The 16,934-nt window shown below is 25.6% G+C and overlaps 1 protein-coding gene across 3 annotated transcripts in view; it reads right to left on the bottom strand.

The window, feature by feature from the left end:
- Positions 1-6,386: 6,386 nt before the first annotated feature.
- The window catches only part of LOC145834474 (cerebral cavernous malformations protein 2 homolog), a 32,020-nt gene continuing 21,472 nt past the window's right edge, over positions 6,387-16,934 (bottom strand). For 2 of the 3 annotated variants that reach the window (XM_082941910.1, XM_082941909.1), the window contains exons 11-17: positions 13,197-13,341; positions 12,839-12,938; positions 11,999-12,078; positions 11,444-11,511; positions 11,019-11,184; positions 7,577-7,767; positions 6,387-7,067 (exon numbers count right to left, since the gene is read on the bottom strand). In XM_082941910.1, coding sequence (XP_082798036.1) covers positions 6,915-7,067; positions 7,577-7,767; positions 11,019-11,184; positions 11,444-11,511; positions 11,999-12,078; positions 12,839-12,938; positions 13,197-13,341 — 903 coding nt within the window. In that variant the 3' untranslated portion in view covers positions 6,387-6,914. The remainder of the gene's footprint in view (positions 7,068-7,576; positions 7,768-11,018; positions 11,185-11,443; positions 11,512-11,998; positions 12,079-12,838; positions 12,939-13,196; positions 13,342-16,934) is intronic. The other variant, XM_082941911.1, reaches the window with a different exon arrangement.

The raw sequence follows: 16,934 nt of genomic DNA on the forward strand, positions 1-16,934 counted from the left end.
AAATTGCAAAAATAATTTTACACGATTAATAATTAAAATTTCTTTAATATTTTTCTTGATATCTTTTAAAAGTTATTATTTCACAGATTTCCAAAAACAGAAAAACTTTAGATTATTTAGCGATCATTATATATGAATTATAAGTATAGTTATTAGATTAGTTTGTACAAATCAAAAAATGAGGTAAAAAAAGTAAATTAGTATTATGTTAAGTTTAAACTAAAATAAAAATTATACAAAAAATATTTTTGACGTAACACATTAAATCATTATGTTTTAAAAAAATAAAAACTGAAATTTTTGTAATTATTTTAATTACTTTATTAAGATTTTTTTTTGCTTTTGCATAAAATCCTCAAAAAAAAAGTAAATAAACAAGTAAAATAGGTTAGAAACGATCGGGCTAAAAACGATCGGGCTCGAAACGATCAGGCTAGAAGTGATCAGGTTAGAAGTGATCGGGTTAGAAGTGATCGGGTTAGAAATGATCGGGCTAAACTGGGTTAGAAATGATAGGGTTAGAAGTTATCGTGTTAGAAGTGATCGGGTTAGAAGTGATCGGGTTAGAAATGATCGAGTTAGAAATTATCGGGTTAGAAGTGATCGTGTTAGAAGTGATCGGGTTAGAAATGATCGGGTTAGAAGTGATCGGGTTAGAAATGATCGGGTTAGAAGTGATCGGGTTAGAAGTGATCGGGTTAGAAATGATTGGGTTGAATCGGGTTAGAAGTGATCGGGTTAGAAATGATCGTGCTAGAAGTGATCGGGTTAGAAATGATAGCGGGTTAGAAATGATCGGTTCCCGTTTTGAAATATCTGGAGGTCTGCCCAATATAAGTTCTTTCATAGAAGAAGTTAAATTTGTATACGACATACTTTTTATCTAAGTGGGATATTAGGTCCTTGAACTCCAACTTTGTGTAATATACTGTAAGATCTAAGTTGTTTGGACCAGATAAGTTTCCTGCGGTTCTTAAGTTACCATATCTTGGTAGCATATTATATTTATTTGAGAAAAAGTACAAGACCTTAAACAACTTTTTATCGAGTTTTATTTGTTTTAAACCCAGTTCTAAGATTGGAGCTTAAAGAACCCATATCCCACCTAGATAAAAACTGTCGCATACAGATTTAGTTGCTACTGTGAAAGAAGCTATACTTATCAAACCTCTAGAGATCTTAAAAGACTTAAATAGCATATACCTATAAAAGTATTACATTTTATGAAAAAAACAGAAAGACAAAAGCAGTTACCAATGCTGTGAAAAGATCATCGATAGCGGGAAATTTGGTTGTTAACATAGATTGTGCTAATAATTATAAGCTATTAAGATTTAGAGTTATTAACCTAAAAACTTAATACTTTTTAGAGTCTCAATTTATTTATCCACTATATTTATTAAAAAAAAAAAAATATTTGTCTTAATTTTTCTTAGTTGCTTGAATATAAATTAGGCTATCTAAAACTATTCAAAAGGTCTCTTATATCTGAAACATGTTATTGATCTACTTAAATAACACTTTTACACTTAGTTGTCTATAGTTTTCATTATATGCTATAAACTATGTAAAGTAGACATAAAGAATATAAAACATTAAACTTTACTACTATATAAAAGTTAACGTAATATTGACCAAAAAAGTACAGTTATATTAATATATAAATTAATATTAAAATTAATATAAATAAGTGTAACTATTCAAAATATAAATTTTAGTGTTTGTTAACAAAAGATCCTAGTGAAAAAAGTTCACTGGAATATATACTAATAACAAGTTATGCAGTATCCTTCTTTTATTACACTAACACATGTTGCTGTGTCTCAGGGACGTAGCTAGCTCAAAAAAATTACGAATCTGCAAAAATTAAAACATCTGAAATAACACGTCATAGCGGGAACACATTAGTTTAAACTACCTCTAATGTTATTGAACTTAACCTTAAGATATGCAGTTATGTTAATACATCAAAACGGAATGTTGAAGTTTGAGTGATAAATGTATACAAGGCAATTTATTTTGCTCCACACCCCCTATGACTCTTTATGACATGCCACTTGTGTAAACCCAGAAAAAATTCATAAAAAATAAGTAAATAAAAATCACAATTTAACTCAAAAATATTTATATTGTTCTTAAAATCAAACATTTAACGTAGTCAATAGTTACAAGAAGTTATACAAATTTGTGTAACATAAAATTTATGATTTTGAATTTTGAAGCTACAGCTTCCATTAGAATCAATTTTGCAATTCAGCTTTTTGACAAATTAGACCTTTAACGCGCTAAATTCTACAAATTGGATTTACGATACTAAAAATGCTAAAGAGTACATATATGTCAAAATTACAAAATAATATCTCAGGAGTGCATAACTAAGTGTAAATGAAAACTAAAGGTAAGAAATCAGAGTCTTTTCAAGCTAAGATAAAAGCAAGTTATTTCGCACATAAGTATACGTGTCTGCAGACTTGCAGAAACGAACGTATCAAGCTACGTCCCTGCTGTGTCTTAACGGACTAACACACTTCAACGGGGCTCTGTAAAAAAATAAGTAATGTAAGGAAAAAATAGAAACTAAAATAGGTATATACATGTGTCTATTAAAATTATTAAAAACATTAAGTATTTTATCTATTATTAACCATTAACCTATGAAAATTTAAAACAATATATATTTTTAAATGGACACATGTATATACCTACTTTAGCTTCTATTTTTTTACAATACTTATTTTTTAACCATAATAAAACCAGAAGCATGAATTTACATCATTCAAAAAATTGTTTTTGAAAAATATAGATGTTAATGTTAAAATAGGTAAAACAGTTATAACAAATACAAATAGCTATAAATATTTGGGAATAATTTTAGACAGAAACTTAAAATGGACAAAACATATAGAAACTATAAAAACAAAATTTAAAAAAATATTTGGTGTATTATATAAAACCAGACACTTCTTAAATGAAAAAGAATTATATTTGATACTTAATTCTTTGCTTATGAGCAATTTTAGATATGGATTGTTGTGCTTGGGAAGAGCAAATAAGAAATGAATAAATGATATCAATGTTCTCATAAACAGAGCACTTAGATGCATACATTATAAGAAATATGATGATAGTGTAAGAGAATTAAAAACTCAGAAAAAATATTAGATGTTAAAAGTCTGTATCTATATGAAATAGGTCTGTTTAAGTTTGACAAAAGCTTGTTACCAGATAACTTTAAAAATTACTATAAAAGTGTAAAAAATGTCCACAATTATCATAACAGGTCTTCAGAAACAAAATTTTTCCTACCTCGATTCAATAGCAAAATAGGTCATGAATCGCTGTCTTACCAAGGAAGTGAGTTATGGATTAAGCTACCATTATGTTTAAAAAATATAAGCTATTTCCGAAATTTCCAGGATGAACTTAAAAGTTATCTTTTAAATAATGATTCTCAAGTTCATTAGTGATCATTCCTACTCATATATTTACTTTTATTTAACGAGTTAATATTATTTGTCATTTATATCTAAATTCTTTTTTTTTTGTTTGTTTTTTGTTCGAAAGTTGATTTGTTTGGTTACAATAACATTGGTTTAGTCTAGGTTTCAGCATTTTATATCTATTTATTTTTAAGATTGTTCTTTAAGTTACTATTTTGAATTAAGTTCAGAATACTTACAAATTTTTTTTTATGCTTACAAATTTTTCATTTTTTTTAGCTTGCAAAATAGTTATAGATGTTTATACTTTAGCAGAAAATAAAGTATTTAAATATTAAGCTGAGATAACTGTTTCAAGCAAACTTAAGTAAAAATTCTCTTTTTTTTTTGAGAAAATCAAAAAATAATCTTCTATTTTATGTTTGCAAAGTTGTTTGCTTTCTATTATTACAATTTTAGACTTGGACAAGTATTCAAAAAAAAATTTGTTGATATCATTATTGTTGAACTTTCTATTATTGTTTTTTTTTTAATTATTAAAAGCATAAATTTTACAGTACCTCTCTTCATATTTTCATTTATAAAAGTTAACCTCAGTTATTGTAAAAGTCACATCTTTAAAATTCTTGAAAAACTTCTATAATAGTTCATTTAACTAATCAAATGTAAAATAATTTTTTACTGTTCAAGTTAAGCTACTGTATAAAATGAAAATTACCTTTTTGGCACAAAATACTTATAAAAAAATTTCGTAAAAATATTTCAGCGTATTACATTTCACATTCTTTAAAGAGGTTGTAACCTATAATCCAAATATTCACACGTTTGTTATTAGTGTTGTATATCTGCTTTTTAAACTTAATTTAAAGTTATATATATTTTTTAGTTCTTATGTTACTAAACAAGAGATTCGCAGTACATTATTAAACAAAAAATTCAATTAATTTTCGTTTAGTTTTTTTTCTTTCATTTCGTTTAACTGATTGTTTTATTACCAAAATTTTAAATAATAAAAAACTATGTGTAATAGCTCATAAGAAACTTTACAAGTATGTGATTAACGACCCGATAACCGAAAGGTTCCTTTGCACACCAGGTCCTTGGACCAAACTTTTTGAGCGCTTTTTTTATCATTCAGTAAACATAGTACTTTTACAGTGCTCCGTTAAAGTTTGTTAACCCGTTAAGACGCAGAAACATATTTTAGTGTAATAAAAGAAGTATACTGTTTAATTTCTTATTATGATAAATAAGTGTATGAACAGTAACTTATGCAGTTTTTCTAACACCATCTAGCAGACTAAATATTTTTGATTTTTCCCATGTATCTTCCTAGAATGTTTTCTGAAGTATTAATGGGAACCCTGAATGTATTAACTGAGACTATCAGCAGCTTTGTGTGTTCTAAGACTATTAAATTTGAAAAAGTTCGATTATTACTATTTTGCCCTTTTTGCAGTTGTAACATAGGGACCACATTTCACCTGACTCACTACACATTTTTTTTGGAAGTGTAAGCAGGCCGGTCGTTTTTACTCTGTAAGCCTGATCCGCCCCGCGGGTCGTACGTTGCTCACCCCTACAGTTGTTTCAACGTTTTGTTTTAAACTTAAATAAGTTAGTTTCAGTTGGTTTAACTAGTTTTGTTTCCTAATTTAAATTGTACGTCTTAGAACCTATAAAAAGCTTTCGTGTAAAAAATGTTTAAACACTTTATCTTTAAATTGTTTAGCTATCGTTTAAACAGCAAAATAAGATTCAATTAACTGCAGTGCACGTCAGCCTTAGTAAAAAGCACTGTGTACAGAGTTAAAATGTACCCCGCAGTAGGATTTAAACCATAGTTTCAATTTATTTAAATCCTGCTGCTTGGGAAATTTTAACACTAAATAAAGTGCTTTTTACCAAGTCTGGTGAATGCTTTGAAAACAATGTTTAATGCAGGAGTGGAAGAAGTAAGGCCGATATGTCCTTATCATGTAAAAGCATGCTTTTTCAAACCATAAGAAATTGTAATAAAATTTTGCAGCAAGGCTCCTGTTTTAATAAATGTTAAATAGTGTTTTATTGTAGAAATTTTCTTCACCTTTTCGCCTAGTATTAAAAAAAATTATTGATATTTTAAATTATGTTAGCCCTGGAAGGCATTTTTTCTCTAAAGTGAGGCTCATGAGTAAGTTTTTTTAGGAAATTTGTCCTGCTAGTAATAAAAGCTAGTACACATAAACTTTACTGGTTATATCTGACTTTTCTGATTCTAATGCTTTTTTATCAGGTTCATAGCTTCTTTAAATTATAATATATCGATATTTTCTAAAACACATAATATTACTTAACAATTTCGAACTACTTACTAAAAATGCACCTCTTAAAAAACCTGAACAAAACACAGAATAGTATATTTTTATTAATAGTATTAGTAATTTCTTTATTTTCGCGCATTGCAGCTAGCATATTCTTTCATTTATAAAAGACAATAAAATAATTCATAGCTGAACAACTTTATTTGACTTAGAATAAAGACTTTTATTTTGAAAATAAATATAATGGTAGTTGATTAAAATAAACAGTTAAGAAAAATAAAAGATGTAAACATTTTCAGTAAAAGCAGCAACAAAATTTAATTCAAACTGTTTTTTTTATACAAGTGCATAAAAAAGAAACAAAATAGAAAAGGGGCAAATAAATATCTATAAAATAAGCTTTTTTTAGTTAGTACTATTTAATTACTTTTTAACAATAGCAATAAGTTTAAAAATATAAGACTATTTCTAAATATTTGATTTCAAATAATTATTTTGTACTTTCATTACTGTTGTAAGCTTTCCACAATCAAAGTTTTCTAAATAAATAATTTAAAATGATCTTAACTATTAAAAAAATCGAAAATTTGTATTACAATTGTAAGTTATTAATAATAAAATTTTAGATTGTTGTATCACTTTTATCATAATTAATATAAGTTATACAGATAATTTTAAACATGATAATTAACATTTGATAAAAAAAATTGGATATCAATCTTTGTTGTTAGCTTTTCGAAAGTTTCTAAAAAAAGTCAATTTATAGTAAATATTTAAAAGAATAAAACAGTTTTGTTAGAATTTACATAATTCTTAAAAATGAAATCTAAGACTCATATCACTGTCATCATTAAGTGCAACAAAGGATACTTACATTATACGAAAAAAACTAAAACATATTTAAATACAAGATGAACTTTTATTATGAAAATAGATTCAAATGTAAAATACGCTTAATTCAAACGAAAATTATACGCGCACTTTAAATTCTTTTGACACTAGTTTAAGTTCGGCAAGTACACCAGATTAGTTAAAATAGTGCAAAAATACTGATAGGTAGTTAGGTATTTTAAAAAATTGTAAAATAGTCTAAAAACTCTGTACATATCTTAGTAGGATGACACACTTCAAAAATGAACATAAATCAAAAAGCAATGAATCGTATATAATGTCATAATTGAGTGACGATTCCTACTACTTGATCTTTTTTAATTTTCTTGAGGTCATCTGGATTTTTAGGTGCCTTTTGATTAGTTGGAGAGTTCGAAAATGTCGACGAATCGTTTATACTTTTTCCGGAGCTTGATCTATTCAGCATTCGATTCTGTTTTTTTAACTATTTATAGTTTTTTTTATATGCAGGCTAGCATATTCTTTGTAGGCAAACTATAAGCAACTTGAAAATCAAGAACTAATTTTATAAAAAACATAAAAAAAATTAAAATCTTAGTTATAAAAAAAGATAAGTCAAGAGACTTTAAAAAAAATTATGTTATGCAAATTTCAAAAACTCTTTTTTTTTTGTTAGGGCAATTAAATTTAAAAACATTTATTTATCAGTAATTTTTTGGCCATCGTCAGTAAAGCCCAGATGTATTCCCGCCATCACAATTAACTTTAAACTGAACCGCACGACCATCAACAACAATCTAAGTGACATTATAAACCAGATCATGGATTGTTGATGGTCGTGCAGTTCAGTTTAGTGCTAAATATAGTTATTTAAAAAATCCGATCAAAAAATTAGGAAAAGTACATATTTCATCCAAGTATTAGAAAAATATGTACAATAAATTACAGTTATTTTTATAATGTATTATATACTGTACAAACTTTTTTGTAAATATCTAAAGTTATTCTTCTTTTCTTTTTGTGTTTTACTTGATTTAAATCTTGTTTTTCTTTTTCTAAATTAAAGGTAGGATTTTTAAGGGCTACTTCCTTATTAACTAAGAAATCGGAGTGAAACAATGGAACCGGAGCTTCTAAACCACTAATATCCTTCTCATGAGAATTAAATGCAGCTGTTTTTAATTGGAATTAATAAAAGCTTAATTTATTAACTGTAAATGATTTGATAGTTAACAAAGACTAGATTAAAAATATATTACTAATAGTTAGAGAGTGGAGACTAAAAATTGAAAAATTTTGTATGCACGTAAGTTGATAAATATAATGTAACAGATATCTAACAAACATACTGCAGTAAAATATTAGCTCTTGAAAATAAGTACGTCAAACAATTTTTAAAAATAATAGTAAATTTTTTAAAGACTATGTATATATATATTAGAATTTTGAATGCAGTTTTGCAAAACATACTTAACTTAAAAAAAAAATTAAACTTGCTCATATAAATACTATACAGGTTTTAAATAATTTAAAAAGTAAATTATTTACAAGAATATATTAGTTAGACAACTATATAATTTGAAGTGCTCAATGTATATAACAATTTCTTTTTCAAATTTAGTCTTATTTGTTACATAATTAGTTAAGCTACTTGTTACTTTTTACCGCTTGTTAAAATTCAAAGTAACTTTTGATATATAAACTATCAAACTTAGAGCCTTCAATAGGTTTTTTATGAAAGGCGCAAACTAAAAGGGCAAAAAAAGACTATTTCACTAAAAAATTATCTCGTTCTTCAGTTTTAGAGCAATTCTTTTAAAATATTTTCAGAACAATCTTTATAAAATTAAAACAACTTATAAGAAACAGCTTTAAAATTTTTGTATAATTTTTTTTTAATCCTCTTCCTACAAGTTGTTTGTTATATTAAAAAGTATACTTACTAAAAATTTGAAATAAATTGCTTTAGAAATGAAGGAGGAGGTAGACTTTTAGTAAACTTTTCAAAATTCCGAGGAAATCGGCCTTAAAAACTTTTGATTCCATACGGTTTGTATCGGAATTTTTTTACAAAACTTAGTTAAAAGTTGATTAAAATATATAAAAATATATATATTTTAAGATTTAAAATAAAGGAAAAAAATAATTTTTGTAAAATAAAAATGTTGGACTCAACCCACCTTATGCCCTTAACAATAAGTTTATTCAACAAATATTTACTAAGCTAACAATGTTTCACCTATAAGGATCGTTAGAGCTTAAAAGTAACAATAAGTAGCATGAAACACATAATTATATTGTAAGAGTAAGTTGACAATAAATCTATCAGTGATTATATATCATTTTAATAATATATTTAAATAAATCTAACGGAGAATAATCAATAACAGATTTTTTAATCTTTACAATACTTAATTAAAAATGGAGTAAAAAACACTTGTCAAAAATAAATACAGGGTTGCTAAAGGTTTTTTTGTGGATTTCTTCCAGATTTAAAAAAATCTAGTTTTTTGATTCATTTTTAGTATATAATTAAATTTAACTTAAACATACCGTCTTAAATAACATTGAATATACCAACATAGAAAAGATACTGCAATTCTAATTTCAACTTGTCTTAATGAAAAAAAAATGTAACCTTAAGTGTAAAAAGAGTTTTTTATTTTTTAAGGTTTTTTAGTGACTTTTGCTCTAAATTCTAGGTTTATTTTTTCCGAAATTTATTAAGCTCCAGTGTTTTCTTTTTGCCTAAGTTGTCAAATTCCAAGTTTTGCCTGGATTCCAGGTTTTTTTGGCAACTCTGTAGTTATAAAAAATAATAATCAAAGAGAAATAAAATACTTAAGATAGTGTAAAATTACATAAATATGCGAACAATTGGTAAATTAAAGATAACAGGACCTGAAATGGGGACACATGGCAGTTAACTATTTTCTTATGTTTTATAATTAAATTCTATCTGCTTCGGCAATGACTTTTCTTTCAAAGTTACAAACAGAACAGTTGTCTGCTTTTCTTGGTACTGGGCTATTGATTTTGTGTAGCAATTGCCATTTAATTTCAGAGAATTCGATATTATTTAATATAGCGAATTAAAAAAGGGTTGTTGTTTGAGATTTCCTAAGAATATTGTGCTTGTGCCATCTTGTTTTGAATGAAACTCCGCTTTAACCAATATATTATTTATTCTAGAGTTTGGCTTTGTAAATACCCTAAAAAAGGCATTCGCCATTAAATGGGCAAATGAGTTTAAATCTACAGTTAAATATTTTTTTTTTTTTGCTTATTTCTTCTTAAATATTTTGACGTACGTATGATAAAAGATGACAACAGATTTTGATGAATAATACGATAGTACAATATTCTCAGGAAATCTCAGACAACAAGCCTGTCTAAATTCGCTATATCAAATAACAAAGAATTCTCTGTAATCAAATGGCAAGTTCTAAATAAAATAAACAGCTCAGTACCAAAAAAAAGCAGACAATTTTTCTGTTTGTAAATTTGAAAGACCGGTCATTGCCGAAGCAGATAGAGTGTAAATATTCTTACTAAGCACTAGCACAGTTCAGGGTTGGCAAACTTCGGCCAAGAAAGCTAAAACTGCGGGTCGCGAGATACTTCTCGGCTCTAAAAAAACTTATTTAAAAACAGCTATATGATTTTTTTTTGTTGGTAAAGCTTAAAACCGGCCTGTTAATTTTATAATTATTTATTACTAGTGCTATACTATTGCTTGTTTTATCACATTAAATGTTTAAAATATTGTATTTATGTTGATTACTAAAAATATTTTGAAATAAGAGCGGCCCGCAGAATACTTTTTTTCATACAGTGTGGCCCGCGTGCATCTTTTTCTAGAACAATTGGCCCGTGACATATAAATTCTGCCGACCCCTGGCTTAGTTAGTACATATAAACTTTAATTTTCAAGCCTGTAGTTAAAGTATGTTTATTTTCTGTAGCTTTAAATCTGATAACTTTAGATCTAGAAATAATGCTTAAAATTTAGCTTAAGGATTTTTTTTTTGATAAATCTTAGGGTTTAAAAAAAGAATATTTTGAATAATTTATAAAAATTTAAACTAATCCCAATTTATAGTTCAAAGCTGATTCTAATCCACAAGCAGGTGTAGAATTTTTCAAGTTTAAACAGTGTTCCGGTTATTTAGTTAAATTAATCATTGAGATAAAATACAAAAAAAAAGATATAGTAAAGACAGTATCCAAACTAAAATAGTTATTTTTAACATTAACAAAAAACAAGTTTCGAAAATAAATATTTTGGTTGATCACACAAAAAAAAAAAGGACAAATTGTATTTATTTTACAAGTTTTTAACTGATTTAATGTAATTTTTTAGGCTTAACATCAATACATTGATTAATATTTTTCTAAAGTAAACGTTAAAAAATAAAATTACTTGATGTGCAAGTTTTGTTGGTCACAGAATTACTTTGTTTCAATTTCGCATCAGAAGTAATTTCACTTTCACATTTATGTATAATTTCATCAGTTGACTTCGACAATAATTGCAATTCGTCACTACTACTCGATAATATTTCATTCAAAGTTCCTTCAAGCGTGTCCTACTTATCATAAATGATTTTAACTGAAAATCGCTCAAATAATCATCTAGTCACCATTATTCAAACTTAAGTAAAAACGTTTTTTTAAAGGTAATATTAATAGTAGAAAATCTAAGTATCTTTAAGACAACAAAATATGTGCTTTTGACCAATTCCAGTAATAGTAATTAAACAACTAAAAGTAATATATACAAGTTTAATCGTTGTTCTTTAAAAATTGAATTATGATTTAATTAGTTGCTAAAAAAAATAAACTAACCATACTCACACTAGAAACTAAGTTTATTTTTTTCAATGACTTTGAGAATTTGTTGAACTGTTCTGCTTCTGTTTACAAAATTACTTTTTTTTAAACGATTTTAAATCCTAAAAAAAAAACTTTTTGGTAGTTTTTGTCTAAAATGATCAGGATAAAAAAAATATTTCAAACTATAAATAAATTTCTATAATTATATATAAATTGTCTATTTTTAGTATAAAATTAAATTAAAGTTAAAAAATTGTCTTAAATTTTATATAAGTACTGAAAACAGTATTAAATATTACAAAAAATATATAATGTATATGATAGATCTTTCGTATTTAGTATAAAGTTCATGATTTTACACGTGAATATTGTTTGAAATTGTAACTTATTTTGGTGATTTTTGTTTAAAATTTTATGTTTTTGTTATGACTATATTGTCAAATTCTAGATTTTTTGGAAACCTTGTAAAAAAAAACAAAGCTTTTTATAAAAACCTTAACTATTAATCAGATTTAGTAATTTTCAATTAATACTGTCAAATTTGTCATGGTTTTATAAAAAGTAAACCTTTAGATGTAAGTTCACATGCGATATTACATTGTTTACTATCTTCATCTAAAAAAAGATTTGATTTTTCAGTATTTTCTCTGTTAAAAATAAATTAATTAATAGTAACTTATTTAAAGTTGTCTATAAAAACAATGCATTTTTTTTATACTATTACACTGAATGAATTACCAAAAAATTCAAATAAATGTCTTATTAACGATGTAAAACAAAAAACAATTTATTTTGCTGATTTGTTGTAACTAAAAAAATTTATGGATGCTTAAAACTAAATTATTACTCTTCTTTTTTAAGTATGTATAAACTCAATAACTATTATTTTTTGTTGAATAAATGTAATGCGTGATTTACTACTTTCAATTTAATTTTTGGAATAATCAATCTAAATAGATTCATTATTTATTTATGTATTTGAAAAATATTTAACTGTTTTTTAAAATAATCAGGGTTGCTAAAAATAGTTTTCATGTTTTCTAAATTTTATCAGATTTTTTATAAGACAATCTATTTGGTGTATTTTTATTATATATTCAAATTTAAGGTAAAAATATGTCTTAAAAAGTATAATAACATTGAAAAGATACTGTAAAGCTACTTAATTTTTTTATATATGATAGTTTTTTTGTATCGAATCGAAATTTCATTACTTTCATGTATAAATTATTTAGAATTCCAGGTTTTTATTTAGTTTTGTTGGAAGTTCTAGGTTTTTCTAGTTTTTTTTTTCTCAAATTTCAGGTCTCATTACCTAAATTTTCAAATTTCAGGTTTTTTAGTAACCCTGAATAACTTAATTATATTATTTGCTATAATTTTTCGAATTAAACTACATCTGTAAACCTGAAACTGTTGCCATCATTGAAAGTTGACGCAATCTTCTTGTCAATTAGGAATTTTTCAAAGAATTTCTTATCATCATCACGTATAAAACTGCTCATTCCTAAAATTTTATTTACTTTTTAAAAAATGGGTTTAGAAAAAAAAAACTAAAAATGACCATTTTTTTGTTTTAACAAAATGAAGTTATACAATTAGAATATAACTTCTTTTTTTTTTACTTTTTTAAGCGAAAAGCTTAAATTCTAATTATTTGACATTGTCATTTTAAGCTTATTTTATATCGTAAAATAGTAGACTGGTAGATAAATTTATCAACTTTTTTGTGCCTAAAAAATCATAACTTGGTCTGTATTGATACCTAATAGCAGCTTCTTGTTTTTATTGATGGTAAAAATGAATAAGAATTCTTGTAAAGCTTTTTCTATATTTATAATTTTGTTGCGATATTTGTTTAGACAGTTTGCAAATTTCTTTAAATCATTTTCATCCAAACATTCAGGCAACTGTTAAATAATATAATGTTTTTTAATCAATTAAGTTACTTTCCCTCGCTAATAAAATACTATTATGATATTGATTACTTATTATAAAAAGTTACTATAACAAAACAACTTTTTTTAAATTTTTCTCCAAAAAAAAAATCTTCACATTTAAATAAAGATTTTATAACTTATAACAAAAAAAGTTTGAGAAGATTGACATTTTTTGTCTGTCGGAAGAGTTTTCGTTTAACAAAACATATACTTGTATTTTCGTTTTATGGTTTGATAAATTATAAGTTCTATTAAACTGAATCCTTTTTATCCTGAATTTACCATTATTTTTAAAATCTGAGACCAACCTAACTGAATTACAGGGGTAATAAGCTTTGAAAAAATCAAGATAACGTTTAACGAACAAACTAATACATTATCAATTAGAAAACTCAAAACAAAATTAACAAAATTACTTAAATTATTTATTAAACTTAAGTTACCCAGTCAAAATGTCATTTAATAATAAAACCTAATAGATATGTGCTTAAATTGACTTCTAAATACTTAATTGACAGGTTACATAAGCAACAGAGTTGCGAAAGGAAATTTTGAATATTTTTCCAGGTTTTTAAAAACAAAAACATCGGCGAAATCAGCAAGTAAAACGGACCAAAAGGAAGACTATTTAAGATTTTTTTTTTACTAAAATATATTTGAGGTCATTATTTTTGGTTCTTAAAAGCTGGGGTCATTTTTTTACTTGATCCAAAAATTTTTAATGATAAGATTTATTTTATCCTTATGAGAGGTAGGCAGTAAAGCACAATGGACTGGTATGGTTCAGATGTGTTTTGGCTTAATTAAGTAGAATCTTTAAAAAAAAAGGCAACCCAAAAAACTGATTTCACCCCTTAAAATCTCATAATTTTCGATTTTTTGACTTAAACAGTAATAAAGTCACTTATTAGGGGTAGGGAGTACATCTTATATACATGTCCAGATTTATTATAAATTTTATATGAAATCTTATACTTATAACCATACATTTAAAAACACTTAGACTGTTTTTAATAGATTATGACGTTATATTCACACAAAATATTCAAGTTTTATCTATAAAATAGTACTTTTTGAAAAGTTAAACAGCATAACTGCTTACCTAACATAATGTATGGTTTTTATTGTAAAATAAAACATTATAGTTATATTTACTTATGTTTAGAATTTAGATGAAGTTGTATGTGTATGAACACATGAAAGATACTTAATAGTATAATTCATTTAGCTATAAATGTTTAAAAAATCAGAAATAATAATTCAATTTGCATCACATTAAAACAACGAAACATTAAAAAGTCATATTTTTTCTCGACAAAATAATAATGTATTAAACATAAAGTTAATGATCGCAAAATAAAGAAACAAAACAAACTTTGCTCTACCATATTCAGTATTAACACTTAACACTACTGCAAAATGACTAATACTTTTAAAATTTATAATACAAAACAACTGACACATTATTGATAAAATCTAAATACTAGTAATGATATTAGTAATTTACAGTCATTTTCTATCCTTTTTTCTGTGAAGCATTGGTCTCTAAACTTCGCCACTGCTGCTCGCTTACCAAATCTGGCAAGGTGCCATTCAAAGTTTAATTTATTGGTTAGGACCCCTCTAGTTCATTTTTAGTTAATAAGTTGAGTTCATTAGCACATGGTGGATTTTACAAACGAAACTTTCCAAATCCATGCTCTCATCCTGTTTGGCGATCACAAACTTGGCGGCATAGAGCCATATCTTGTTAAGAACTTTACAACACAGCTCAGAATTGCATTTAAAATGTTAATAAGGATAATGTACCACATGGTCATCCAAAGTGTTCATTATTCTGATGCTGAAATCTTTATACAGCTTTAGTGCTTTAAGTAAAATAACTTGAAATTCTGAATAGAGGAGTAGGTCGACAACTTTCACATGCTGGTTTCTTAGATGTGTTTCATCAATAAGTACTTGAAGAAACAGAAGGCTTTGCAAAATAGATGTTGCACAATACTTAAAATTAGTAAACCTGTATTCATGATAAATGCAAGGCTCTTAACTTTATTTTCATTATTCAGAATGTAATCAAAAAGATTTGCTTGATTTATCTGTTCGCTGACTAGACTAACAACTAATATAAACTCAGGTATCATATAATATATAATTTTACTATGAATATATAATTGATTTGGGTTAATACTTAATAATAATAAATCTTTTACTCATGAATTCTCTTTCAAAAAAATAAAAGACTAGCTTAATAAAAAAGTAAATCACAGTTAATATCAACTCATTACCTTGTAAAATATAACTATACTATGTGTATATGGATAGAATTTTATATCTTTGAGCTAAGTTTTATTCATGTAAATGCCATTTAATAAACAATAAAATATAATAATAAACTGCTTAGAGTATAATTCTAACAAGCACTTGATAAAAAAATTCTCTAACAGAGAATCAGAACATTTAGACAAACTAAAATCTGAAAGACATAGGTTATATAAACAAATTCAAACAAACAGCTAATTTATTGAAAAAAACTGTAAAGTTTCAACTTTGTATATTTCAATAACATAAGTATGTCGTTATTATTAAGCAGCATAAATTAAATTAAAATGATCGAAACTAGTATACTATAAGTTGTTTGCTGAACTTGCGTTTTAAATTTGCAAAAAGTACCAACTAAAAAAAAACTGAATACTATGTGTATCTATTATGACTTGATAATATATTAAAAAAAAATAATTTTCATTCAAGATATAAATTGCAAGTCTAGGACATGTGTAACAGACTTTATTACTGTTTAAGTCAAAAACTCAAAAACATGTGATTTTTGGGAGTCAAATTAGTTTTTTGGGGTGCAATTATTTTTTTATTTTTGGAAAAATTTGAAAGTCTTTTTATATTCTTCTTAATGAAGCCAAAACACATCTGAATCATATCAGTCCAATATGTCAAGCAGACATCACCCAAGTACTGCATACCCCTACCTTATGTTAGATTTTTGTATTTAATCGAAATTTCCTTACTTTACATTTAACAATAGTTTAAAATTCCTAGTTTTTCCATAATTTTTAGTGATTTTTGTTCAAAATTCAAGATAATTTTTCGAAATTTCTCAAATTTCAGGTCTTTCCAAAATTCAGGTTTTTTGGCAACCCTATAAGCTATAGTTTTAAAATTAGATTTACAAAAACAATTAGAAATTAATTGTTTTAAAATCAAATTTTTTAAAAATTTACATACTTATCAATAAGGACTTGAGTTTGGGCTCGTTAGCCATGTTTTTTACAAGTTGATCTTATTTTATCGAGTTTTTTCTAAGCTTCAAGATGATTTTTATCGTTTAAAAAAATTCGAATTATTTTTTAAATATGACCAGTCAAAGTCAGGCCGCATAATAGGTTCCCTATAGGAACTAAAAGGGAAAACTAAAACGGCGAAAAAAGACTATATCATTTAAAATCTATCTCCTCCTACATTTTTTAAGCAATTTCAAACTTTCACAGTCTTATCTTTATACAGTAACAAAAAAAAAGTAACTTTGGACTTAAAATTTTTTTTTTTTAACA

The sequence above is a fragment of the Thalia democratica genome, chromosome 4 (genome assembly GCF_965202585.1).
Source record: "Thalia democratica chromosome 4, ktThaDemo2.hap1.1, whole genome shotgun sequence".
NCBI classification, from domain to species: domain Eukaryota; kingdom Metazoa; phylum Chordata; class Thaliacea; order Salpida; family Salpidae; genus Thalia; species Thalia democratica.